The sequence below is a fragment of the Pleuronectes platessa genome, chromosome 5, assembly GCF_947347685.1.
Source record: "Pleuronectes platessa chromosome 5, fPlePla1.1, whole genome shotgun sequence".
Classification (NCBI taxonomy): domain Eukaryota; kingdom Metazoa; phylum Chordata; class Actinopteri; order Pleuronectiformes; family Pleuronectidae; genus Pleuronectes; species Pleuronectes platessa.
The window spans coordinates 22343199-22371079 of NC_070630.1; the positions used below are offsets into that span (position 1 = coordinate 22343199).

Here is a 27881-nt window from a genome sequence, read left to right on the forward strand (position 1 = left end):
AACAACACAGACATCTTCAGGTGAGGCGGGGGTGCAGCTGGCTGAGACATGATGTAATTTATTAATTCTGCTCTGGAGATCACATGTTTTTGTTTACAGTGTTCTTTAAAAGAGTACGTGTATGAGCAAGTATATGTCCGTGACAAATTTCATGGCAGTACAAGTATTCATGTCTTGTGGCCGTGAACAAGTGAAGCCACAGCAGATTCCTTGCCCTGCGGTGTTTAACAGTCACACACTCATACCTGTCTGCCTGACTGATGTGTTATTGACTCCCGCAACTGAAAAGCCGTTATCTGTCACTCGTCAACCGGGACAGCTGCTCCTCCCATCAACTAGATCCCTCACACTTTATCCTGACGACTCCTAACTCATTAATCTCAACTTCTTCTTTCACGATGAGCCGACCAGACTGGTTTGTGACATGTTTCTGGGGAAATGGTTTTCTCAGCAGACGTCTGTGACTCAGGCCTGGCAACTCAGAAAAACTTACAATGTGATGCAAGCGCTGCATCACAACAATGCTTAGCTCAGTATCATCACAAGGACTAGACATGTGTTTTTTTTGGATGTGTTTTTTTGGATCTCGCAATGAACTGTTCACTCACGTGATTTTGTTGTTTCCTGCTGCTCACCTGTGCCCTGTGGCTTCTTCCTGATGAACCCATTGAACTAATACACAAGACAGGGTGTATGTGAATGATGAATGATGAATGGTCACTACAGAGGCCTCTTTCCTTTTGATTGGCACTGAATAACTGGAATTTGTTTATATGAACAAATTTCTGAGGAAATGTACGAAAAGAACTTGGTTAATCAACTCTTTTTAGTTTGAAAACTCTTTGCTTGTATTATAGTCTGGACAGGTAGAAACGATGACATAGACACTCACAACCTCTTGCTGATTGGGTCTTAGTCTGGAGAGATTGTTTTAGTTGGAAAATGTACGGATGTGGGATAAACTGTTGTTATTCTTATTTTTGACTGCATTTTGTATTATATACCTCTTGGCCAATATTTCTGGTTCGGCTGTGTGAGTCTCCTGTTCCCACAAAAATAGCCTCACTATCTCTAGCCAGAGAGAAACACCTTTTCTGATCCACTCTCCCTCCCATAACAATTTCCATACAGTCCCTTATAACCCCAAAGCTCAGGTCTTTTTGAAAATGTTCGCTATTCACAGAGCTCAGACTGGACATGAAAAAAAATGCACCATCATCACAGCCTGAAGGAAAGGGAAGTGAGAAAGCAACAGTAGAGGATCTGAACCTGTTGACTCTGCACAGATATCGTGACTTGGCCTTGATTTGTCAGAACCACATCAGGTCTGCTGAGCTGGGCACAGACTGAGCTGCCCTCCTCTCCTCTCGACTGCCACTCCTGAGAAACAAGAGTGATGGAATTAGGGGGGGGCTTGTTATTTTGGATTGGCCATAGCGATTTGGTAGCTCACCTTTGGTCCAATTATCCGGGGAGTGACGTCTGTGTGTTGTGGGTGAGAGGGTTCAGCCATCTAACTAACAAGCTGCTCCCCTGTGGTGAGCACAGTGGCTGGATGGACGGGCTGACAGACAGATGAGGATGATGAGAGGGGGACTGGAGGGAATTCTTCGAGGAGTTTTGCAGCTTATGACCCATAATAATGTTCCACCCTAATTTGTCACTCCCTTCCCCCACTCCTTCTCCAGGGAATCACTTCACCCATTGTTGATTTGATTTCCTCACCTCTCTCTTAGAACCATACTGTCCAGAGGACAAACATCACTATGAGTCTTTAAGCCATGTTCCTTTCATTTTCCTTTTTGCAGGTCAGTTTTGACACTTTGTTTTGACTTCATGCCTGAGGAAAGCTGTTTACACTTTGGAGTAGCCTTGTGAAGAACATCGTGTGCTCTGGTTTCCAGTCAAGGGTTGAGCGTCATTGTGCAAGACGACTCTCTGGCTGCTCTGTCTCTGCACCACATTCAAGCTCAGAACAAAAACAACAGTGCGAGAAGCACGTTGCTGCAGGCCGCACTGGTTGCACTTTGTGGTGACGAGCCTTTAGTCAATAATGTTGAGCACTAGGGTGAGGTGTTTGTCTTTGTTAGATTTTGTGGACTAAAGAGAATACAAGTGTGAGTGTGAAATGCCACACTATTGTAAACGAGGTCACCTTTGAGTTTGCAAAAGGATGAGCACTACCTGTCTTCTCTTGAAAGTTGTATTGTTTGGTTCTATGTCAGTAGAAGTTGCTATCTATACATAATGCAGTGGCAACTTCTGGTCTTCAAAAGCAACTTCCAGTGTGTGCGTCACTTAGTTGTGTTATAAAGTGGAGAACTGATTTTTATCTGAGCGGCCTCAGCCCATGGAGTTTCACACTTCGGGTGTCAGAAACAGGTCATGACTGTAGGCTGTTTTATTTTATGTGGACATTGTGTGTTTATGTGTTCACTGTATATTACGTTTAAGTTTGTTAATTTGTTTTCCACTTTCTTCTGTTTCCGTAGCTCCCCAGCATGTTTGGAGACCTGAGGTCGACCTTCATCGCCCTGATGATCGGATCCTACGCCTCCTCCGCTGTCACCTTCCCTGGTATTAAGGTGAGGTCGTTTTATCCTAACCTGATTTTCCATCAGCTGAAAATATATTCAATCATCGGTCCTCAGCCGTCACAACGAGGAGGACCTGACTCAAAGATGATGCTCTTACCTGAACTCTAGAAGTATAACTACTTCATTATGTTTTTTGGGTGCCTGCCTGTAGGTGATCTATGATCTGGGTGCCACCTTTGTCTCCATCCTAATGGTTTGGGCCGGCTGTGCCTGCCTCGTCTTCCTCAACTGCTTCATCAACTGGCCTCTGGAACCCTTCCCCGGCCCAGAGGACATGGATTACACGTAAGTTAAAATACACAATATGCATTTGTGTAGCCTCCATCAAGTATTGTTAAGTGTTCCTTGCTTGCTGTTAGCTAAGCTCAGGTTCTACTTGCTGTAAATGGATTCTGACTGAGCCCAGTCAGCCTTTATTTTCCACAGAGATCACTGTACGAGCACACACACGTACATGATGCTCACACACTCGTGCACAGTAAATCCTAGAGTAATGCAGCAGAGGCCATAGACAGGAAAGACCATAAATCCAGAAGATCAAACAGCTTTGCTCTGGTTCACCTGGATCTTTCTTTTCTCCTCTCTTCCCCCCCCCTCTCTGTCTGCTGATGTTTTCTTTTCCTTCCCTCATGTGTTCCCTGTTCCTGTTTTCATACACAACATTTAATGTTGTTTAATGTTTTCTCCACTGCTGACTGTCATCTTTCGCCTTGTTGTCTCCTGCTGTCGTCTCCTCAGGGTGAAGGTCAAGTTCAGCTGGCTGGGCTTCGACCACAAGATCACCGGGAAGCAGTTTTATCGGCAGGTAACCACCGTGGGTCGCCGCCTCAGTGTCGGCAACTCCATGAAGCAGCAGCACCACCAGCCCAAAGACCTGGCCACGCAGGAAGGCAACAAGCTATGCCTGTCCACCGTGGACCTGGAGGTGAAGTGCAAGTCCGAGCTGGAGAGTAAGTCCAAAACACAGGCTCGTACTTAAAAGCTCCCATAATGCCACTGTTGTCTGTGCAACAATCCAAATAGCCACACAGAGGCTTTTCAAAAACACAGATATGTCTTTGTGTTCAATTATTTAGTCTTTAGGCAGTGCTAGTATCGGTTGTGGCCCCTTTTCTAAACTTATGAATATTCATCCAAGCCTCTCAAAAGACAATCTGCTGCTTTACTCAGTGAATGGGAGATCTGCTCTGTATTCTGACTCCGTGACAAACAACAGCTCTCCAGACAACAGTCCATCCCACAGGAGATTAGCCACATACTTCCAGGCCGGACCTACATCTGCTAACACAAGCTCCCCTGACACTCCATAATGTCAATTAATTGGCCCTTTACCTCTGCTGGTTGTCACACTGAGGTCACGGATGCTCACCGTTCGAGGGGCGGGGGGTTTTCTGGTTGCCCTCTTCTTGGTCTCTTTGGTACCAAACGGACCGTGGAATCAGTTTGGACCCTGTTCTTAGAAAAGCTGCTCGGCTGCTGTGTGGCATCCTGGCAGGGAGCTCACGAGGAGCATTGTTGTAGGTTGAAGTGTCAAACCAGTGTGTGTGTGTGTGTGCGCGCGCGTGCGTGCGTGCGTGTGTGTGTGTCAGGAGCCTCATGGTTGGTTTCATAACAGCTGGACATGTTCCGTCTGTCAGGAGCTTTACAGAGGCCCATATTACATCCTCTCACACAAACCTGCTTCAATTGCGTCTGTGAATATTTCATTGATACATTATTTTTATCACCACTAGCAAACATAAATCCTGACAGTGTAACGAAACAGTGTACGACAGTATACTAGTTTGGTATGTAAACTACATCTCAAGCCAGTATGAAGGCAGTCAGGGGGGAACTTTATTCCACTCGATCGTTTTGATTTTTATGTCAAAACAAAATAGATACTGAATATTTTTTATCTTTAATTTCCAAACCTCTTCTTTCATGGTTTTTGGGGTATTATTTGATTGTGTCATGGCTCCTATGCCTTATGGCTTCTATTGCCTTGATCAATGCAGTAATATTATAGAACCCCGGTTAAAAGGAATCTTAATTCCCACCTCAGGATGAGTTGTACTTGGTTTTTCGCTAAACTATGGATCATGGTCAATATAAATATAATACCTGCTACAGGTCGTTTTCTCACAATATGCTCTGGTTGTGATATTAATGAAGTAATGAGTTGGTTCAAGTGCTTATAAAAATATCCCAATATTGCCTCACAAGCCTGACCTTTTACAGAACAACTCCCTCCATTAGGCTTCACATGGATACCTGTTGTTCTGGGTAATAAACCCATCTGCTCCATCTGTGCACCCATCATTAATTGGTTTGTCCAGTCCTTGGCCAGATGGGCAGTTGTGTCCTTTTTCCATTTATATTCACAACTTTGATTAATGATCAACTTTTCCCAGAACCTTTCTTTCTTTGAGCCATTGCCCCCCCCCCCCCCCCCCCCCCCTCAGATTACACAGCTTCTCATGCGGGCTAAGACTTGTTACCGTGGCACCCGAGTGCAACTGGGAATATTTAGATGACAATCTCTTCCCCTCTTCCCTAACAGCACTCTGGAGAGGAAGAACATCAGTTTAGCTTTCCATCGTATGACGAGAGGTTAGAAAGGGACATGTGATAGAAGATGTCCTGCAGGATCAGAAACATGTGCGTCTGTATATTGTGCAAGAAAATGCTCTGCTGCTGTGTCACCTGCACACTGCAGAAACATTTAGTTTTATGTCCCAATGTAAAGACCTTTGAGGAGATATTTATACTTTTTATTTTGTTCTATGTTTTCTGTGTCATGCGCATAGAAGTGTTCAACCCTGATGGGTTTACAGGACACAAAAAGTAAAGTTGCAGAGCTCCATTAATTAGTTTAACAGCTCGGTGTTGAACAAAACATGTTGCCTTCTTTCCCAAGCTTTGGAAAAAGAATCTGCTATAACAAGTCTTAAAAATCATCCAACTAAACGTAATCAACACAAATGGATTTCATTTCACTAATTAGAACATCCCTTATGTCTTCATACACAGGTAGGAAAAACAAAATATTTACACCCTTCTCGATTTCGCAATGCTAACACATGAAAGGCTCTGTAACTTTTCCAGTGATTATGAACTCTGGGATATGTTGTTATTTTTAAATGAAATATGACTGTCTCTTATAGAAGCTGTTGAGAAAAGCTCTTTGCAGGCAAAATAATTATCTCTGATCAACATCATTTAAATTACTGATTGGTCCCTGTGTGGTATAAACCGGTTTGGTGGAGCTCTGACGCCAATGACCTCCTCTCTCTCTCCTCCCCCTCTGCAGCTCAGACCTTCATGAAAAGTATCTTCAGTCCAATCTTCATGCTGAGCCTCATCACCATGTGTGTGACCCAGCTGCGCCTCATCTTCTACATGGGTGCCATGAACACCATCTTGGATTCCCTGACGGAGGGGGACCTGAGCAAAGGTGTGTGTTGAAGTGGTTTCCAACTGTCATTTAAACACAGGTGGCTTCTGGGAATGGTTCCTCCTGATCTCTAACGTCTGACCACAGACATTTACCCTACTGTAAACCTCTTATCCAGACTGTTTGTGTTTTGTCTCTCTGCTAAAAATCCTCTCTCTGCTGCTCTATGCTCGCTAAAAGTGCTCATTGTTAACTCCAGCTCCATCTTTCTTGTACCTGTGCTCTCCGCTCTTTCTCTTTTTCCTGTCATGCTGGCTTCTCGCTGCTGCAGTGGAGAAGATGCAAGTGGGTAAGAGACAAAGATCTAATCACACACAAAACTATGTTCTTGTCTGTGCTTGTGCATTTCCCTCTAAACTCTTCATGCCATTAATTTCATGTGCAAAACCTAAACAAACATTTGTAGATATATATATGTATATATATAACATAAAAACATGTTAATAACGCCCCCTTCCTCTTTACTTTTGTCTGTCTCTCAGTGAGTGTTTACACGTCCATCTTTGGTGTGCTCCAGCTTTTGTGTCTGATCACCTCTCCTGTGATTGGCTACGTCATGGACTGGAAACTCAAAGATTGTGAGGACGAGAGTGACAAGTCAGCCAAGAGGTGAGGGTGTATATGGAAACACTCACATTTAGAAAAAGAAGCAAAAGCAACAGCTGAAAAAACGTCTGACTCTATTTCATTCTCTCCTTTTCCGTCAGGGAGCCTGGTGAGCCCCGCCGCCCTGAGAAATATACACAGAAGATTGCCAACGCCACCAGAGCCTTCATTTTCACCAACCTGCTCCTGGTTTGCTTTGGATTCACCTGCATCGTCCCCAACCTGCCCCTTCAGGTACACAAACACACACAGACACACACCGGTGGAGAATGCTTCTTTGAAAATGTTTGGGTCAGCATGTGTCTCCTCACACAGCGGTTAGCACTGCAGGGACTGTAGAGATGTACATGATGTTCACACAGACGTTCACATGGCAATGCAGCTGCAGATATGGCTTGGTGCTTCAGTGACACCTAGTGGACAGAAGGAGTCATAGCATGTTATTTACTGTTCCTGAATCTCATTTATCAAAGATGGAAGCCACGTCCCAGTGAGGACAGCTGAGCTGGTTCTTAATGGAAGGTGTGTCTGTTTTCTTTTTTCTCCTCAGATTCTGTCGTTCGTCCTGCACACAATCGTCAGAGGCTTCATCCACTCGGCAGTCGGAGGCCTCTACGCTGCTGTGTAGGTCTAAAAACACATATTGATAATGTATAAACGACTGAAAGAAATTTGAAGACATAGACAACATGGACAAAAGTATGTGGACAACTGAACATTACACCATTATGTGATTATCTCATTTAAAACTACAGTCATTAATATGCAGTAACAGCCTGACTCATCAAATTTGAAAGAATTTGAGTCTGAACAACTTATTGTAATGTAACTTGCAATGTCAGATAATGTCAGATTAAATGAAAGAGCCTTTTGACACCAAGTTAAAAGCACAAGCTTGTCACCTTAAATCTAAATGTTTGAAAGAAGAAACACGTGCCTCCTCTTACAAAAGGAAAACGATCGAGCATTGGCTTACTGGTCTAATACTGCATTAGATCCATGAGTAAGTTGACTGAGTTTCTGACTCTTTCTATTAATGATACAGTAGAGCAGCTTTTAGCATTCAGCATTATACCATAATTGTTAGTTATGACCCCTGTTTAGTTAGATGTCTTAAGATAGAAAGAGATCCAAACCCTAAGTGGTCCCTCATGTCCACATACTTTTGACAATCACATTAATTTGATTGACTTTAGCTGAAATTGAAGTGTAGTTCACACAAAGAGTTGATATTCATAGTATGTACATGTCGAGCTCAGTTTGGTCATGACTCTTGTTTGAATTTTCCGTCTATGTTGTTTGTCCCCTGCAGGTACCCGTCCTCTCAGTTTGGCAGCCTGACAGGTATGCAGTCTCTGATCAGCGCCCTGTTCGCCCTGCTCCAGCAGCCTCTCTTCATGGCCATGGTGGGACCCCTGGAAGGAGACCCTCTATGGGTAAGATTTGACAAACACTCTCTCTGTCTCTCTTCCAACAGAGAGAGTGCAGTAGAAGATATGAGAGAGTTTCAGCTGGAGGCTCATATCAGGATCTTGGTCTGACCCTTTTGTCATTTCAGGTGAACGTGGGCCTATTGGTGCTGAGCCTGCTGGGATTCTGCCTGCCCCTCTACCTGTTGTGCCACAGCCGCAACCTCCAGCGCCTCAGAGACGAGCGCGACGAGGATCCCAAGATCTACGTCAAGATTAACAATGGCAGCAAGCCCGAGGCCTTCGTCTAGACTGGGAGAAAGAATGGAGAGTTCATACACCAAAAAGAGACAGACAGAGAGAGGAAGAAGAGAGGGAGGTTATCATAGCCTGAGTGACACTTGTGAAAAATACACGCTGTCTGTCCATTACAACCCCCCCCCCCCCACAAACACACACACACACACGCACACGCACAAACACACACACACGCTCACACACTCACACCTGACATTACACTGCCATATTGCCAGTTGGCCAAACATGACTGCACACCACTGTGACACCCAGTTCCCCCCCCCCCCCTCATCTGTTGCATATACACTGTGAGAAGTGTGACACACACATAAACATCCTCTCCAGCCCTACGATGATGTGTGTGTGTGTGTGTTTGTGTTGTGCGTGTGTGAGTTTGTGCGCGCGTGTGTACTTCTTCAACAGCATCTCTGTATTGAAGAGGAAATAGACTAATGGGAGAAAGAGGAGGCAACTCTGAACTTTTTATTTCTTCCCAAATGTGTCCTCTCCATCCCTCTTTTCATTTTTATTTCGCGCCGTTACACACGTCACTGATAGTTGACTTTGTTATCCTCTGCTGGTCCTTCTTAAAAACCATAAAAGAAGAAGAGGACGACAATGCCTGCCAAACAATATGTGGGAATCTTCAGGGAAACAAATTGTCAGTGACCAGTATTGTGCGAGTAACCATGGAGTAAGCTAGGGTGTAACTTTTGTGACCTCTGCTTCCTGATGGATTATGGTCTAAATTTAAAATCAGCACGAACCAGTGTCTAAAGCGGCTGCCTGGTGTCTGTATTATTTTTGACGACTTGAAACATCCTCTGGGGGACAAAATAAAAGTATATACACACAAGCGCACACAAACATACACATACACACACACACACACACACACAAGTGGCACCACTGGTCCGGACGTCTGCTTCCTCCTGCAACTGGAGGGCATTATCTTAATAAGAATCCACAGACAGCAGTATTAGTAGCAGTTGAGATTGAAACACATAGTATGACAGCACATGACACACAGATGAATTAGAGGAAAACACATCCCCAGCAGTAGCTCTGTGTCTCTCTGTGTGTGTGTGTGTGTGTGTGTGTAACATGATGCAGTGTGAGGAAGTGTCTTCTGATGTTTGATAAACTACACTGCATGATGCCAGTGATGACATGCTGGTCCTTTATCACACTTTCACTCAGTCAGTAGTGCAGGAACACACTCAGAATTTGAGTAAAGTTTTTGTTCTCTAGGATCATGAATTCCTTTTATATGCTCGAAATATGTAACCTTTAATTGTTGTTTTCTTTCTTTCTTTTTAAATGTATTTATTGCAATATGATTGCAGATGTACTGTTAAATCTGTTTGTGCCCCACACATGATCTGAAGATGTGGAGGAGGAGTTATGTTTTTACACTGTCTAGACAGGATGAAGATATTAGATGTAGTGTGTTTTTAAAGGTTGCCTTTGTGTAGAGGTGGAGCCCCCTGTTGTTCTGCTTGCTACACACACGGGTTTTGGAAGTTTCGATTTGTCGTAGCAATAAGTGCTTCTGTGGGATGCTGGGCAACCCGTATACTCACAATCACACACACACACAAACAGGCGTATAATCAACACGGGTGCTAATTAATCACAGAGATGTGTTTTGTGTATTTTGCTTTATGAAGCAGTGGAAGTAATTTTACCACAAAATTGGCATCCATTTTTAGCAGTGGATTTCAAAAGAACCAATCAAGGTTCTATTTCACGTGACTACATTTCTCTCTGGGGTTTCTGATAGAGATTGTTGATTCTGCACCATCAGACACAGTGGAGCCTCTTGAATTCACCAGAGACTGATATAAAGGGACATTAGCTTGAAGAAAGAAGGCTTATAAAGACACATTCAGAACTTTGTCTTTGACTTAAAAGCCCAGGAAGCAGGAGTAGAGAATGATACAGGGGGATAATATTTGCATTCGGATTCAGCCCGCTGTCTTCAGACGCCACACAGTGAAGCTCCAGATATTCTCTGCCTGGCAGTAAACTCACGGAGGCACTTCCAAAGACAGCCATGACCCTCAGAGTGCCTCTTCATGAGTACAGACGGTTGGAGGAGTAGATTCAATGTTGCACACCCAGTCCATCCCTCCCTTAATCACGTATTCATCTTTGTGTTGTTTTCATCCACCCATCCGTCAGTCCGCAAATAAGTTGTGAGGTGTTTACTGATGGCGGAGCTGAGAGACAAGCCTCTGCTGCCACTGGAGGCCCCCAGTGAATGACTAAGTGAGAAACGAATGGCACATGATGCACTTTAGTCCTCAAAAATGGACCTCAGTCATGTATATCTGAATGGCCTGCCCCCCCGCCCCCCCTGCATCAGACACACAGTGCATGGCTGCTTAGTGGAGATGCATGGTTCAAAGAATGTATACTTAGAGCTTAAGATGTAGACTTATAATTCAGAACATGGGAATGGAAAGATGCTATTATTTTTTTAACTCAGAAACTGCTTAACATGTTCATTATAATGCCTTTATGTGCGTGGACAGTGTGGCAGAGTCTTGTCTCTCGGCTCAGAACCTTTCGTAAATGACCATATCACAATTGTAGGACGCGTTCATCCTCATTGATCTGCATGGGTTTGATATCTAGCTCTAGGATCAGAGAGAACTGTATGGAGTCAAATTGGTGCTGGAATGATCTAACTGTTTTCTTGGATGTCAAATATAAAGGAACCATAGTAAAGTAATTGAATATTCTACATTTAGAATAAAACCAAATTCTCATTTGTACATTTCTATTCATGTCGAATTAATGTTGATCTTTGGAAAATAAAATGCAGAAGAAAGTAATGAATCCTCACACAATGCCAGCACAGCATATATAGAAAATGTAACTTTTATAATTATAGATCTTTATCAGATATCCTGGTAAACATACATTGATAATATGCAGGAATTCATTACGGTCTTTTGTATTCTTACCTCCGCCAAGGTGCTAATGTTTTTAAAATTGAAGGGTCAGAATGACGATGAAAAAGCATCAAACTCATTTGCACCCACCGTTGGTAGAGGGATGGGACATGGGTCGGGAAGGAATCCATTCAATTTTGATGTGAATCTAGGTAAAGGGGCAGATCCAGATTTTTGTATTACTGCCCTCAACATTGTGGCATTTTCTAGATATTCACCAGTAACTCAGGAAATAATGCCGAGATATTGATGGAGAAAAATCGGACATATTTAGGATTATTTGGCCTCAGCGGATGTATGCCCTCTACTGATTGCAATAGGGTGGTTGTGTTTGCATTATCCATACATTTACAATTTTCTATTAGTACAAAAGTACACAACTCATATCAAAAGAGCAGATATCAACCATCCAATTCTCCATTGCATTTACCCAAGGCACTGGGATGGTTTCCCAAATGTCCCTCTCTACAGTAGATTTGAAAATGTTAGTTTGTGTATCTTTATTTTTGCTTTGCAGATACAAACACACACAGGGATTTTTTTTCTATCAGTATTTGGAAAGTGTGGACAAATAATTACACTGGGATTCTTATACACGCACTAGATCTGTGTTGTGGTATCGTCTCTCTCTAAACTCCAGTCTTGTACTGGAGAGATACAACATGTGAATCTGTATATAGAACAATACAAATTATTACTATAAATCTGTTTGCTGTAAAACAAGTCTTCAATTAATATTGAACAACTTGTTTCCATTTGTAATTCCAATATAATACATTAGACTTACATTATGGCACTAATTTAACTCCATATAGAGCATCTCCCTGTGTGCTGGTGTAACTTGACATGCTGCTAACACAGGAGGTGACAGGCAGGTACAGATTTTCTCTGATGCAGTGTTTACCTGGGAATGTGGCTGGTGTTGGACATTGAGTTTTTAATATCTGCTCGGTAACCCATCCTGAACTCTGTGACACATTTACAGGTTCTTTTTTTCCTCAAACCACAAACTTCCGTTCACTGACATAACCCGTAACATTGTGATAATGCAGCAAAGAGTTAACATGTGAAACCTTAGTTGGAAACTGATCAGCACTTTCCCTTTACTGTGGTACCTTAAACGACTCACCCGTCCCCAATGCCATCACCCTCCCGGACTGATCCTATCTTCCTAGGATATAGATTCTTCATTATAGTTTGGCTTATTGACTGGTGAATTCATGAATTGTTTGTCCTCTGAAGACAAATCCTAGAGTGAGCATTTGCTTGCCGAGGATGTTTTTTTGCTTTGTGATGATAGGAAATGGAGATTTAAACTGACCCCGTGTTTCCACTTCCCTTCTGGCATGTATGTTTTGTATCTTTTCTACTCTGTATCATGTTTCCGTAATTTTTTTTCATTTTCATTCATATTTTTCTTGCTGATGTTTACGAGGATATGTGTCTTCATTGTCCTATATTTTGTATATGATTATCTTTTGTCTTGTGCCACAGTATAGCCATTTTCACCGACATTTCAAATCATGTTGTTTCAACTGAAAGGAAAAAAAAAACAGATCAATATACAAAGCAAAATAAACACAATAATTTGTATAAATATGTCTCTTCTTTCAAAAAAGCAGCATGCCCCTTTAACCCTGCATGGAAGGACTCTCACTTTTATGCTCTTTGTATCTGGAGTTTAACAGTTAATAAATAATCTATTTAATACCTACACTGATCCATGAGGGGGTTAAACCTGTGTAGCGACAAGGTGTCCCCAGCATTGTTTTAAGCATAGAAGAACACCCTGGCTGGTTATAAACCGTCTGACTCATGTCAAGTAAACAGGTTGTACCAGAGTGGATGGTTTCTCCCTGTACGGGTTTGTCTACACAGGGGTGTAGGCTGCTCCACCCTCTGTGAAGACAAGGAGCTGTGTCTTCCCCTTGCATGTGAACTAATACTCAAGCAGGGATCACTGATAGTATGGCAGCACCTGTAACCATATGACTGTATTTGTTTGATACCACATACAATAACAGGTCAGGCTCTTTTGTGTCTCTGAATGATCAGAGCTTGAAAATGTGGCTACGTCCACTACATAGAAATAAGAACATTGTTACTTGATACTTCAGTCCGTTACACGTAAATTAAAGTTATATTAAGTTATATTAACACAATTGATAACTTTGATTTAAAAGAAAAAGATTTGTGTGTCACCAATTTAAGTCATTGTGTGTCTGCGTTCGCAAACAGGATTATAAAAGAACTACTGGACGGATTACTATGAATCTTGTATCAGGAGGTGAATCCAGGGATAGGGAGATAAGTTGTTGTTCATTTTTGGTGATTTCTCAGAGAATAATTCATGGATTGTGATGTTTAAGGGACTGATATTTATGAGTGTGCACAATTTGCTGTAGATCAAAATAAAAATCTGGATCTATTGAAATTGAATGTGGTTTCATATGGGAGACTGTTGGGCCCTGGTTGGAGGTGTGGACTCCACTGAGGACTCTTCTTCAGGTTGGATTATAATTTAGCAGATATTAGTAGAAGTAGTAGTAATACATTTGATAGGCCTTTAAAAGAGATTCAAAGTAGAATCAGTGGCAGTGGCAGCAGTAACATTAACTTCCTGTAATCACAACTTTCAAGTTCCTGATGTAAAAGCTTGAGAATGATTAACCAACTGCACGTGAACGCAGCACGAAGTTACCTGAAACTGAAGATGGGTGTGTCCCACTGAGTCAAAGCCCCGCCCCTCCGCTCACTTAGCCGGTATTTTCAGGAAGTGCAGTCCGGCTGACAGACACCGTCCAGCGGCCAGTGGAGCTCCGTGATCCCAGTGAAAGTGTCTTGTTCTGGGCTTCGACACCGTCAACATGCTGATTACTGAATAGTGAGTATCACAACTTCCTTTGTGTATCAGCTACCAGACAGACACGAGCCTTTTCCCTGTGGTTCACCAGTTCAGCCTTTCTCAAACCAGTCACCACTACAGACAGGTGGACTGGGAAACGCTACCGTTCTATCTGAGCCCTTCCTCACCTTGCGTGGTTTGTTTATGTAGACTCCTTTGAAATTTCAAGCAAATTATAATTCATCTTCATTTTGAGCAACATTGCCCAGATGCTGTAGTAACGTTTATAAGTATTTGCGTGTATGTCAATTCGGTCAGGGATAGGTTTAACTTTCTATTGGAATAATCGTTGGAACTGGTTTAAATCGTTTTGACAGCTCAGTGAACTTTGGCGTGAGGAGAAAATAATGGGTGCGATCCACTGCCATGTCCAGTCACTCTATTTGTTCTCTGAGGCACTGAGGTGGAGAACTCCTCTGATGTGCAGAAAATATATAAATGCCAGTAAATGTATTTTGAAAAATTCCCCTGAAGTTGGAAAATGTGTGCCAAGAACTTGGGGGTCATTGAGCTCAGTAAATATCAGGTGTCTATTGTCATTTGTCGGGGGTGGCACCCACTGTCAAGGTGCATCACCATCATCCACTGGATCAGCCTGTTCTTCCTGACTGCTCCCCGAGTCAAGAAGTGATATTTACCTCCTCTTCTTTCCATGTTTGTCTTCTTTGGGATTTAAGTCAGAAAAATAACAAACCTGCCAGTGATAAAAATAAGTGAATGAATTAGCAGTCCATTCAAAAGGACACAAGGGGGGGGGGGGGGGGGGGGGGGGGGGAGATAGACAGCCCTGCCTCATGCACATCATTGCTGGAACATCATTCAGTGGCTGGCTGTCACATGATCACTGTGTAAAGTGCATGTGAAGGAAGTCAGCCATGATGAATTATAGGGCTTCGGGTGATTCTCCGGTGTCTCACAAATTGAACTGGACCCTTCTGGTGAGACATTGTGGCCGTGCTGTGTAAACGGTGCAGGGTAACACAACATACACAGTATCCTTTTCACCACACCAGCCTTCAAGTTCATGCTCGGGAGCCTCCTCTCCTACTCTGATCTGCTGTCATGAAATATTCAGGCCCTGCAAGACTGGCAACAGGTGGCGATTCATTAGCTATTGTACGGGCTCAGGCAAGAGACGGGTACACAAAGAACACACACACACACACTCACACACACACACACACACACACATATTGTTATCATTGCTGTTTTTGTGGCTGCATGTGCCGGTCGCAGAATGCTTGGATACGTTACCAGTAAAGTTTCGATTGATTCCTGCAGAGGTGTGGTGTTAACATTACTGTGTCAGTCACCCCTGAATAACAGCTCACTGTCGTCGAGTTTGTTCCTGTCGCTTTCTCCAATGTGCTGAGCTTAGATCCACACCCTGTAGATCCGCTCTGAATGGTGAGATGTCTTTCTGTGAGTTAATTCCTTTTGTCTTCTCTCTCTTGTAGCCGAATCGTCCTGCCTGTGTCAGTGGAGGAGGTAAGAACTCATTTAGTTACTCATTGTTTTAAACAGGGACAGGTCATGATAACGGACATCAATATTATATAATGTGTTGTAAAGGGCCCAGTTGAACTATTCAACCTGAAATGTTTGGTAGAGCTACGTTCAGACGGTTTTGCCGCAGAGAATCACTGAACCACAGACCTTTTGTATTCCAACAAGTGTTTGAGGATTTGCCTTCACTTCCTCTAAATCACAACTTTCCCTGCAGGGATTTTCTCATTTTCAGTAGCAATCTCTCTGTCAGTTGATAAATCCTTTGTTATTGTTCTTTCTCATTGACACTTCCTCCTTCATATATTGCTGTTTAAAATCGTCCAGGCTGCTGATCGACACACAGTATTTCAGCATCTGATCTTACTGCCTGATTACAGGCACAGCAGAGCAGATTAGGTTTTGCACGTGCCACAATGAGTCTCAGTAGACTGCCTTTAGGTGCCCTTGCAACACTTAACTGTAGCTTCATATCAGGTCAAGGTTTGTAAGAACGATTACACAAAACTACTGGAACTGGGACCTGATATCTATTAGCGTGTGAAATTTGGTGCAGCTTGATTGAATTTAATCAAGCTGCACCAAATTTGGGCCAGATTTAATTTAATTTACTTGGCGGAGGTATGTGCTTTGCTGCCATCTGATTCGATTTGAGCTCTATGGGAAAACTATCAACCCCTTCGCTTTTACTATAATGGCCAGTGCTTGATTCCAGTTATTATCGAAACCTTCAATACAACACTGAACTGTTTTTTCCATAACTTCACTCCGAGCAGTACCCAGGATTTCACTCAACCACATGATCACAGTGAATGAGCTTTCCCTCTTATCCGTTTTAGTGTTAAGATGTTTTTTTTTCTGAATTCCTGTGTTGTTGAGAGATCAAGTGAAACCATTATAGCTACTTGAGCTGGATTATAAATGAATGGAATAGGTGTGTGCTGTGTAATCTGAGTATGCCGTCATAAGTGATGACGCAACAGAATTTGAAAACAATTCAGTTACGTAAAACAACAGGTCGCAGTATAACAAAACAATGTGTGCATCAAAATTACATTACAATTTTATTATGTTTTACTTTTAGTCAGAGATATATATATATTAAATATTTGTAGAATCAGAGATACTTGTGAAAACCATTGAACATGGACATTTAGGTTTAGAGGCAAATTGTTTTCATTTGTCTTTTATTTAATTTTGTCGATTAAACTACAGTAAAACATTTTTTTCATTTAGTTTAGACAATTATTGAGACACACTTTGACTTTCTTCAGGTGGAGTCGCACAGTTTCCAGTCTCTAAACAAGGTCAAGCTGCTCTGCAGTTCCTCCATATTTTCTCCGGAGGGGGGGAAGTTGACGACGCTAAACAGATACTAACATGAAAAAAAACAAATATCTTAATATTTGTTTAGAAAGTAATCGATCTTATGATTTAGACCGATTACTTTCAGATTTTTAATAGAGAAAACCATTCACTGGTTTAATGAGCATTCCAGTGTTTTGGTACTAGTCTTCCATGAAGCAAGGAGTCACAATCAATGAACCCCCCCCCCCCCCCAAATACACTCAAATTTGAACGCTTATGACGTAATAACCCTGATGACATCATAACCACACCCTCTGGATAAATGTATTAAACTTGACAAAGCACCTTCAGAACCAGAGCAGATACTTATCTAACTGTTTCCTCAGATTCGTGACAGGTGGACTAAACCTGATGTGTTGAATCAGTGAACCGATCCTTTGTAATAAAGAAAAAGGCCAAATAGATGTGAATATAGTAGTCGGTTACGGCCCTGATTCATCGAACGTGTAGCAGAAAGGATGTCGTTTTTCCTTTGTTGGTCCAATATAAAATGAAATTACATCAATGAAGTGCAAAGTTACTGCATAGTTACTAAGTACATAGTACTAAGTTACATAGTTACAGCTATGTATGGAAAGACTGGTGGACAGATAAGGCTTTAAACACGTTTCAACAAGCAGACACAGATTTCTTTTCTTCTGGAACAGTTGAGTCATGCTGTCGGTTATTTACGTGTGACTGAAATGCTCCAGTTGTTTGTGTCCACATTAATTATAACACAATTATTAGTCAGGATCAAGTTTCCCTTGTTGTGAACCAGCAGGTTCACAGGTTTCTGCTGAAAAAACAGCCTCAACATGTTTTTTCCAGTATTCGTGACGACCTCCGCTCAGGTTCAGCCAGTTTTTGTTGTTCACAGCCGAAATTCATCTTCCGAGCTCCTCTTAGAGGTCGGTAATTACATCTCGACAAAGGGCAGACGTACTGGTTCTTCACGACGAGTCACATTTTTGAGTTCATGCTCAAGTGGCAGGGCTGAGCATCCCACAGCTACCAGAACAGGTTGCTAGCCTGAAGCAGTGCTCTGTATCTGAAGAGGAAACATTTTTGTGTAGGTCAACTGCAGCACAGGTTTTAACGTCTCTTAAGCTTTCACACAAATCCACACCCGTGTTGAATAAATCCTGGCAAGATGATTAGCCGTAGTGGCTCCTTCATTCTAACACCACTTCCCTATCATACTGTATCACTGATCATATTTCAATAACTTTGCATGTAGTGAATTCATTTAAAGGCCTGTTTGACAATTTCAAACCACAACTTTTTCTGATTGATCAGAAGATTTGTAATAGATAGATAGATAGATAGATAGATAGATAGATTACTTTATTCATCCCCGAAGGGAAATGAAGTTGTCAAGAAGAAGAATTATTTAGTATGAGAAGTAAGCAGGTTTAATCTAATAAGGAACATTAACTGATCATAAAATGCATGATGTGGATAACATATAAACGTGATCATTACTGGAGTAAGTTCCATTACATCATAATCTGTTTTTAGGGGCATCTGACGTCAGTTTGTATAATTGGCAAAAACTACCAAAGAGTTCTTAGAAATTCTAAACGGCAAACTTACGGTGTGAAGCTGAGGCACAGCTATATGTTCCTCCTATGACCGAGGCCGTTTCCTTCAGACAAGACTGTATTACTGTCTGTTTGCACTTTGTCTTATTCATATTTATATATTCATAAGGTCAATCAGCGTCTGCGTGGTGTGTGTTTCAAAACTTTCCCTGCAATCAAGTTGCTGTGCCTGGGACGTCAACACATTTCACAATTCTCTTTAAATTACTGTTTTTTTTTATGTCACTTTAGCCACATGCAAAGTGCACCTCCATCTAATACAAGCACCTAGCAGGACATAACCTCTCAGCGTTGCGCACACACAAAATCAAACACACACACACAGGGACACTCCCAAGTAGCCGGGCTGGCTGCACCGGTCATGTGAGTCACTCTTTCCAGTGTCACAACACATGCGCCTGAGTCAGGAAGAGCTTGAATTGTGGGGGGTGCAGGAGGGAGACGAAGAGGAAGAGGAAGGGAGCAGGAGAAGCTTACTCTGCAGTTTCTTAATGCTGAAGTCTGTGTCTGTGATAAAGGAAAGTGGTTAACTCACGGCCATTCACATGAAATGCTGAACAGGGGACAGAGGAATTCCTACATCTAGCTCTTTTGTCTTTCAATCTTGCCGTGTCACCCTTTGGGTCGTTATTGTATCATTTGAAGTTGCATATCATCTATCACCAAAATCTCTGCAATGGGTGAGCTGCTCTGCGTACTGAGCCTAAAGCTAATGTAGAAGCTGGTGAGGTGTTTCATTATGGAATCAGTCGCTTTTAGTTTATCAAGTTGGAATAATGTTGTCAAATAAATAAAACACCATCAGGCCACCTTTTCATATGAGGAAATCGTAAGCAACAAATTCTATATTTGGCCACTTGGGGGCAGCAGAACAAGCTGTAAACAGAGTTTATCAGCGCGACATAGCTGAAAATGAGAACACAGGTCATGGCCCATCTCACAAAAAACAATGAGCTGAAAGATGCTGAAAGGAATTATTGATGAACCTCTTTCACACAACACGTCTACACATTAACATGATCTAATATCATTAGTTTCACCTGTATTTTTCTTGCAATGAAAGGGAGAGGGAAAAGGACTAACACTTGACAAGGTGAATACGGACACTGACCTTTTGGGGCTGATTTTAAGTGAGTCAAATGTAAGATCCAGTTCTTAGACCAACAGCTGTTCATTTCGGGCCGATATGTCATATTTAAAGCCTTTAGGCCGATACCAACGAAGTTCCAATATCATCGTGCGTCCCTGATTTCGACATTTATGTATTGACTGAAACATTTCACATAAACTTGGAAATGATCAAAGTTGGAAGATTCTGAAACATTTAACAACAAATTATGTAAAATAAAGACAGAACCTTTCCGATTGTGCACTGTTTTGTCATATTGAAGAAATGTGGGGCATTCACAGACTTAACTCCTTTTGTCCAAGAGGTTGAAGCACCAGCACATAATCTAGGGGAGATTAAAGTGATTAAATTAATTGTCTATAAAAATGTCTGTAAACAACAATAACCACCCTCTACTCTTTCCTCCCTCCAGTACCAAGTGGGCCAGCTGTACGCAGTAGCTCAGGCCAGTAAGGATGAGACGGGCGGAGGAGAAGGCGTGAAGGTGTTGAAAAATGAACCCTATGAGAAGGATGGAGAGAAGGGACAGTACACTCTCAAGATCTACTACCTGCAGAGGTTGGTGTGCACTTCATATCTCACACTGATTAAAGCTTAAAAGCGGGACTCTCTCACTAACCTCGGCTGTTGTCTCTGGGGTTTATGTCTCTCCGACTGAAGAGTGTGGTCATGTGCAGTGAGATCACAGGCAGGGTGCGCTCAGGGAGGTCCGTTCATGACAGACCGGTACAACAGCCAATCATTTCAGTCTGATCGAATGAAATGATTGGCTGAAGTACTCATTGATCATTGAGATACTATCAAGGACCTCCGACGCCGGCTTTTTTTTACTTTATTTTTGGATGGCTGTCGGGACGTGAAGAAGTTTTCCACAGATGAGATAAAAAGATACAACCTTTAAGAAGTTGTATGAAAGCAATTCTGTTTATCTATAAAAGCTGTGTGTGTGTGTGTGTGTGTGTGTGTGTGTGTGTGTGTGTGTGTGTGTGTGTGTGTGTGTGTGTGTGTGTGTGTGTGTGTGTGTGTGTGTGTGTGTGTGTGTGTGTGTGTGTGTGTGTGTGTGTGTGTGTGTGTGTGTGTGTGTGTGTGTGCGTTTCATGCTTTCTCTTTGTGACTCTGCAGTAAAGTGCCAGGTTTCATAAGTGCATTAGCTCCAACTGGTGCTCTGGAGATTCATGAGGAGGCCTGGAACGCATATCCTTACTGCAAAACCAGTGAGTCCCCACACACACGTACCATGTTGACTGAGGGTTAATAATTTAACACTGCTTTTAAGTTGGTCAGCATCTCGTCCCCTGTCAGCATCTTGTCATCCCATTGTACAGTAAACACCAGCTGTGTTTGTTGACCTTCCACAGTTACACTGTGTGCGTTGTGGAATGTCTCAGCTGACAACCTTGATGCTTTGAATTTGTACATCAGCTAAAACCTTGTCTCTCCTTCTCTTTCTGATCCAACCCCCTCTCCGTCACGGTCCAACCTTTCTTCTGATGCAGTCCTTACAGTAAGTATTCTTAAATGACAGTTAAAATCAAACCAAACTTTCTACATTTGTTTTTTTTGCATTTAACTGTTTATTTTATGTATGGGCCCATTTAGAGATGAACCAAGTGATATTCAGTTTTACGATTGTTGTGACCATAATTATCACGGTTATCTGTATTATTATTGTTAAAATGTCCCACCTTTTTTTAAATTTATTACTGAAACACATACTGAAGTTATTTCACTGTCACTTGACAACTGATCAGCTAATATAGATTCCATAGATCTGTTATCTTGGATCTTTGTGCAGAACTGAGTCTAGTATAACACAGACCGACCTGGCAGAACCAAACCATCCCACTACACACCCTCTGGTTTATTAGCCGACAGGTCTGTGTGTGGTATGATTAAAGCTGTATATTTACCATTCTATATATAGAGACTCCTTCAATCATTTAGAAAATATAACTCTTATATGGGAATATCACAGCTGCAACATAGCTGTGTATAATCTTAAATTCAGATATCTCTGAATTGAATAATCTTGCAGTTTTGGATGATAAAAATACGTACAGGCGATACAATTTATCTCACATTCAGTGTAAAGTAATATATATTAATTTTTTCCAGGTTTCCCTTGTATTTATCGTTCTTTCTATCTCTCACTTTTTTGGACACAACATTTTTGCCTTTTGTGAGCACGTACACTTTTAGTATGAATCCCAAGCACTGTTTTATAAATGAGGATCCAGGGCACTAGCAGCAGAGTCACTGCCTATTGTCTTTAGGCAATATTGTGTGGCAAACAGTTGTTATTTTATTTCACACTGCTAACACATTATTGCTGAGTTTGTGTGGACTTGAAGGCCTCTTGAGATCAGCTGTGACTTAGATAAGACCTTTGTCCAGATGCAAACTGGGTCTCAGGGACACAGAAGTAATAAAGCTGATGAATGGGCACATTAAAAAGAGAATTGAAGCAGACAAATAATTGTAACTCAAAAGTTAGGATCCCTTTTAACTAGTTTCTTTTTGATACAGAAATTGATAATGTAGCGATTTCAGTATTGTTGTGGATTGATGTATCATGTATCTCTCCCATGTTTACAGAATCCCTGGATGGGAGAAAAATTCCTGATCAAGATTGAGACGTGGCACAAGCCTGATATGGGGGATCAGGAAAATGTAAGTCTAGTAGCAAGTTATGGTCATAACTTACCCACCATATGTATGTTAGCATTAACGATGTTTAAACAAGGATAACTATTTGGCATCAAACTTCATTGCTTCACTCGCCAAGAACTGTTGTCAATTTTTAATTGTTCTGCTGCTTTGCTTCTATTTTTATCACACATTACTAATAAAACAAATCAGAAGTAGCATCATAAAACTTTAATACGTTTATAATGGTGGAGTTGTTATTTAAAGAGCTGCAAATCAAATTGAAAGTCATAGAGGGTTTGAAGCCTTGATTTTCAATCTTGGTGGTGGGTGACAGGGTTGTTAATATTTAAGTCCAGACTTGCAGCAGGTAAAATTAAGCTAAAGAGGTTGAAATTCATAAAATATTTCTGCCAGTTTCATGCTTTTCAGATGAATTATGAATATATATATATATATATATATATATATACAGTGGATATAAAAATCTACACACCCCTGTTAAAATGCAAGGTTTTTGTCATGTAAACAAATGAGACAAGGATAAATCCTGTCTGAACTTTTTCCAGCTTTAATGTGACCTTTAACGTGAACACTTCAATTGGAAAAAACAAACGGAAATCTTTGAGGGGGAAAAATACAAAAATTAAATAATAATAATGTGGTTGCATAAGTGTGCACACCCTCTTATAACTGCATTCAAAATTAACCAATCACATTCAAACTCATGTTAAATAGTAGTCAGCACACACCTGCCATCATTTACAGTGACTCTGATTAATCCTAAATAAAGTTTAGCTGTTCTAGTAGGATTTTCCTGACAGTTGCAACTTACAGCAAGAGCCATGGTCCGCAGAGAGCTTCCTAAGCATCAGAGGGATCTCATTGTTGAAAGGTATCAGTCAGGAGAAGGGTACAAAATAATTTCCAAGGTATTAGATATACCACGGAACACAGTGAAGATAGCCATCATCAAGTGGAGAATGTGTTATGCTCTGGTGAAACCAAGGTTGAACTTTTTGGCCATAATTCCAAAAGGTATGTTTGGTGCAAAAACCCCACTAAACATCACCCAAAGTACGCCATACCCATAGTGAAGCATGGGGGTGGCAGTATCATGCTCTGGGGCTGTTTTACTTAAACTGGAACAGGGGCCTTAGTCAAGGTGGAGAGAATTATGAACAGTTAAAAAATACCAGTCAGTTTTGGCACAAAACCTTCAGGCTTCCGTTAGAAAGCTGAAGATGAAGAGGAGTTTCACCTATCAGCACGACAACGACCCAAAGCACACATCCAAATCAACAAAAGCATAGCTTCACCAGAAGAAGATAAATGTTTTGGAATGGCCCAGCCAGAACCCAGACCTGATTCCAATTGAACATCTGTAGGGTGATCTGAAGAGGGCTGTGCACAGGAGATGCCCTCGCAATCTGACAGATTTGGAGCCCTTTTGCCTAGAAGAGTGGGCAAATATTGTGCCATGCTTAGGGTTGCAAAATTCCTGGAATATTCAAAGTTGGAAACTTTCCATGGGAATATACGGGAATATATGGGAATTAACGGGAATAAACTGGAAATTGTGTAATTGTGTAATTGTATTTACCTTGTCATATACAGACATAAATATAAACATTTTGTTTTGTCATAGGCTGATTTGAGCCCTGAGGAAACTTTGGGCACTTGACTATATGCTTTTGCATCTTTGTGTCATTCTTAACATAGGTCTTTGCACAGTATTTGCAAATGTACACAGCCTTTCCTTCTACATTGGCTGGGGTGAAATGTCTCCACACATGAGATAGTGCACGTGGCAATGTTCTGTAGAATAAGATGAGAAAAAAGCTTGTAAAAAACACTAAAGCAATGCCAGAAATATAAATAGTTGGCCAATTGGAATCATCTTTAAAAATATTTTACAATATCTGGATAAATGAATAGAAATAGGCTAAATGAACAAATGAAAAATCCTCAATCAGCATGCTAATATATTTTCCACAGTAATATCATCGAAACTTACCTGACTAGTCCTGCACACTAAAGCAGGCCTCAATAGCCCTGCTGTAGTGTGCAGGATGCTGGGATTATCTGTGCATGTGATGGAGAAATGCACAGTGCAGGGTTGAAATTCAATGTGCAGCGTGTGCTGTATTCCATACATTCTTAAAAAAGAGTTTTAAATGATGTTTTTATTGCTCAGCGTTTAATTTATGTATTTTTTTTTTTTCAAAATTCCCGAGCTTAATATTCCCATGGAAAGTTTCCGCCCCCTTTGCAACTCTGACATGCTAATAGACTACTACCCAAAAAGACTGAGTGCTGTAATAAAATCAAAAGGTGCCTCAACAAATTATGTGGTTAAGGGTGTGCACACTTATGCAACCAGATTATTGTAAGTTTAAAAAAAAATTAATTTTCCGCCTAAAAGATTTCAGTTGGTTTTTCAATGGAATTGTTCACATTATAGGTAACATTAAAGGTGGAAAGAGTTCGGACAGGATTTATTTTTGTCTCATTTCTTTACATCATAAAAACCTTGCATTTTAACAGGGGTGTGTAGACTTTTTATATCCACTGTATATATTTAAAATCAAGTTCCCAGGCTTTAGTGCATTAGTGGTTCAATCCCTGTTCAGTACTGTGGGTCAATTTCAACCAGCCCCAGCTGTACATGTTGTTTAGTGAATGTGATTGAGCTGATGAGCGAAACTAAGTGAGTGATAGTTAACAGAAAACATGAAGTGTGTGTGTGTATTATTTTACCCAGAAACTGAACTAACTTGTTTTCCTTTGCGTTGCTGCAGGTACATGGATGTGAAAACGCGGAGCGGGAAATAGTTTACCTCGACATAGCTGAGAGAAAAGACATAAATCCAGGTGTAAGTAAAAAAAAAAAATTGCATGTTTTTTCGAAATGAGCAGGGATCAGTTTTTTCCCTGATGGATATTTGATTCAAATGAACTAAAACATTTAGTGTAATTGATGTGCCGCTTATTATGTTGCTTCATATTTGTCATAGCTATGCTGAATGTCGTTGTTGTGGTTATCTTCATTCTTTAGGACTACAAACCAGAACATGACCCAGCCATCTTTAAGTCAGAGAAGACAGGTAGAGGACCTCTTGGCCCTGACTGGAAGGTACTACTCCTCACTGTGGCTCATTAAGTTAAATAAATAAATGAAAATATGAGTTTAAAGGCCTGGAAAGTGGGTTTAATGTGATATGTGCATCTTTGCCTTTGCAGAAAGAGCTCGCTAACAACTCCAGCTGTCCGCATATGTGTGCCTACAAGCTAGTCTCCGTTGAATGCAAATGGCGTGGATTTCAAACAAAGCTGGAGAAAGCAATTCATAAGGTACAACAATGTTGTTTGTTTTATCAGTATGGCATTTTCGATACCCACATACCTTTTTGTGACCATTATATGCAGCTCTCACTACCACACTACTATTTCTCTGGAGTGTTCTCACGCTGTCTTTCTTACACGCCCACTCTGTCCAGATGGAGAAGCGTATTTTCACCAACTTCCACAGACAGCTGTTCTGCTGGATCGACAATTGGATCGACCTGTCCATGGATGACATCCGACATATTGAGGATGAGACAAAGAATGAGCTGGATACGGTGACTGAGCTTATTTAACTGTACACTGCACGACTCAAAACCAAAACACTTTCTTGTTCAAGCACAGTGAGCTGTTGCATTGATATAACACGAAAAAGTTCCTGTCAGGGACTAGCAACTGTAGATTACATGACTGATGTAGATATTATCATGTAATGTGAATATCGACAGTTTTTTTCTGAGTGTGTGTGTGTGTGCTTGTGCTTGCGAGCATATATCTTATGGAGTGAGAACACTTTTGCCAGCTCACTAGACATTTTCAAATGAAAGCTTAAAACATATCTCTACACCCGAGCCTTTACGTAGCTTTGAACTGGCTCCCTGCTGCACTTTTAATGCACTGTGCTATTTCTATATGCTTTATTTTCTTATGCAATGTTTTTTTTTTTGCAGTTTGAGCCTAACCCTAACCCTTAAGTCATTTTACTGTGACTAATAAACCTTTATTTACTGTAACATGATTTTTTTCTGATTCTATGGTTCAATGCTAAATTTGAGTGTATACATCTGGTAGGGAAATGTGCAATACCCATAAAGATGATTAATATTATTATTATTATTAACACAACAACATTAGCTGTGATAGTTTCCACACAGTGTTCACAATACAGTTACTATGAAAGTAGAATTTTTTGGCAGAACAGTCATACTGGATTGCATCAGATTATACAGGTGATCCTGATATATTGGACACTGAATATATGTTTTTATGTATGTAGCTCATAACATTTATGTTTGTTTTCCATGTCATAGTTGAGGGCCGGTAAGGAAGTTAAAGGCTTGGCAAATGATGGCAAGTAATTGCAGCTGATGATTTCACCCAGTGAGTATTTCACTTTTACTTTTGATCAATTTAACACCTAGAATGTTGAACAGGAATAAGACGGTTGATTTTTATTTCTCTCTCTTGTCAGGCGCTTCTCTGATGCAGGAAGATTTGACTTCCTTCAACAAACTCAGTCTACTCACCTCGGACACTGGACCTAGACCAGCATGATGGGCATAGTCGAGAATATAACCCACATATCCTAATAAAATTTGCTCTTAATAAGAGCTGATTATTGTAAAACATTTGTTTGTATTTATGTACTGCATTTGTGAAACCAGTTTTGGGGTTGTACGATTCTTGCTTATGCCTATTCAGTCCTCTTAGACGTGTGGTTTGTGTCTAAAGCAACATATCTGATTAACTGTGCTTGTGTGCTTTTTTAATGGAATATATTTGGGCTTTTTTCTTTCCCTTGATTTTGTATTTTCCAGTTGTTTCCAATTGTGTACTTTCCAGAACAAGATACATTTTCAAAAAGAAAAACTGAAATGTTATTTTGTATTGGACAAATGACATACACAGAATAGGACTGACATCAAATAGAATAGGCTCTTGTGCATTTATCAAATTTCTCCCCTAATCACATATTGCTTTTTTTAATAATCAAACTGGAAATTCATCCTGGTGTGGTGACTGGAGGCCAAACTAATACATATGAGGTATTTACATTGGAAAGACCTCATCCGAGAAATGTCAATAATACTCTATAGTCGAATTTGGTCTGGTGACTGGTTTATCCTCACACAAAGATTACAACTGCTGTTTTTTGATTACAGCTTTAAACTCAAGCTTTGACTCTGTGCTTGTATTTTGTCAGAAAAACCTGAAGCGTATCATGATAACCTAAAACTGGATAACTTCTCTATGACGTCAAACCTTTGTCCTGGGCTGTCATTGTAATTGTCTGGATTTTGATGTTTTGATGTGGATCCAATTACAATGTGTATTAAAGACAATTTATTTCTTGATTGTACATTTTTCTGCTGT

General features: G+C 41.0%; 2 protein-coding genes across 3 annotated transcripts in view; both read left to right on the forward strand.

Annotated features, from left to right (window-relative positions):
* The window catches only part of LOC128439649 (large neutral amino acids transporter small subunit 4), a 28867-nt gene extending 15965 nt beyond the window's left edge, over positions 1-12902 (forward strand). For both annotated transcript variants that reach the window (XM_053422010.1, XM_053422011.1), the window contains exons 6-14: positions 2493-2585; positions 2749-2882; positions 3336-3547; positions 5890-6033; positions 6516-6642; positions 6741-6873; positions 7190-7263; positions 7952-8075; positions 8198-12902. In XM_053422010.1, coding sequence (XP_053277985.1) covers positions 2493-2585; positions 2749-2882; positions 3336-3547; positions 5890-6033; positions 6516-6642; positions 6741-6873; positions 7190-7263; positions 7952-8075; positions 8198-8359 — 1203 coding nt within the window. In that variant the 3' untranslated portion in view covers positions 8360-12902. The remainder of the gene's footprint in view (positions 1-2492; positions 2586-2748; positions 2883-3335; positions 3548-5889; positions 6034-6515; positions 6643-6740; positions 6874-7189; positions 7264-7951; positions 8076-8197) is intronic.
* A 1151-nt stretch (positions 12903-14053) lies between these two features.
* LOC128439650 (phosphatidylinositol transfer protein alpha isoform) lies at positions 14054-27867 on the forward strand. The gene is made up of 12 exons (XM_053422012.1): positions 14054-14189; positions 15668-15698; positions 20209-20354; positions 20919-21010; positions 21293-21300; positions 22392-22466; positions 25244-25318; positions 25501-25578; positions 25686-25796; positions 25943-26065; positions 26819-26888; positions 26980-27867. The coding sequence occupies exons 1-11, from the start codon at positions 14173-14175 to the stop codon at positions 26864-26866; spliced, it is 804 nt and encodes a 267-aa protein (XP_053277987.1). The 5' UTR covers positions 14054-14172; the 3' UTR covers positions 26867-26888; positions 26980-27867.
* The last annotated feature ends 14 nt before the right edge of the window (positions 27868-27881 follow it).

Excerpts from the sequence above, each read along its gene's own strand:
- LOC128439650 (XM_053422012.1), top strand. Across the intron at positions 25,319-25,500 it reads GAAAAGACATAAATCCAGGT|GACTACAAACCAGAACATGA; the intron begins GTAAGTAAAAAA and ends TTCATTCTTTAG. Across the intron at positions 25,797-25,942 it reads TGGAGAAAGCAATTCATAAG|ATGGAGAAGCGTATTTTCAC; the intron begins GTACAACAATGT and ends CACTCTGTCCAG.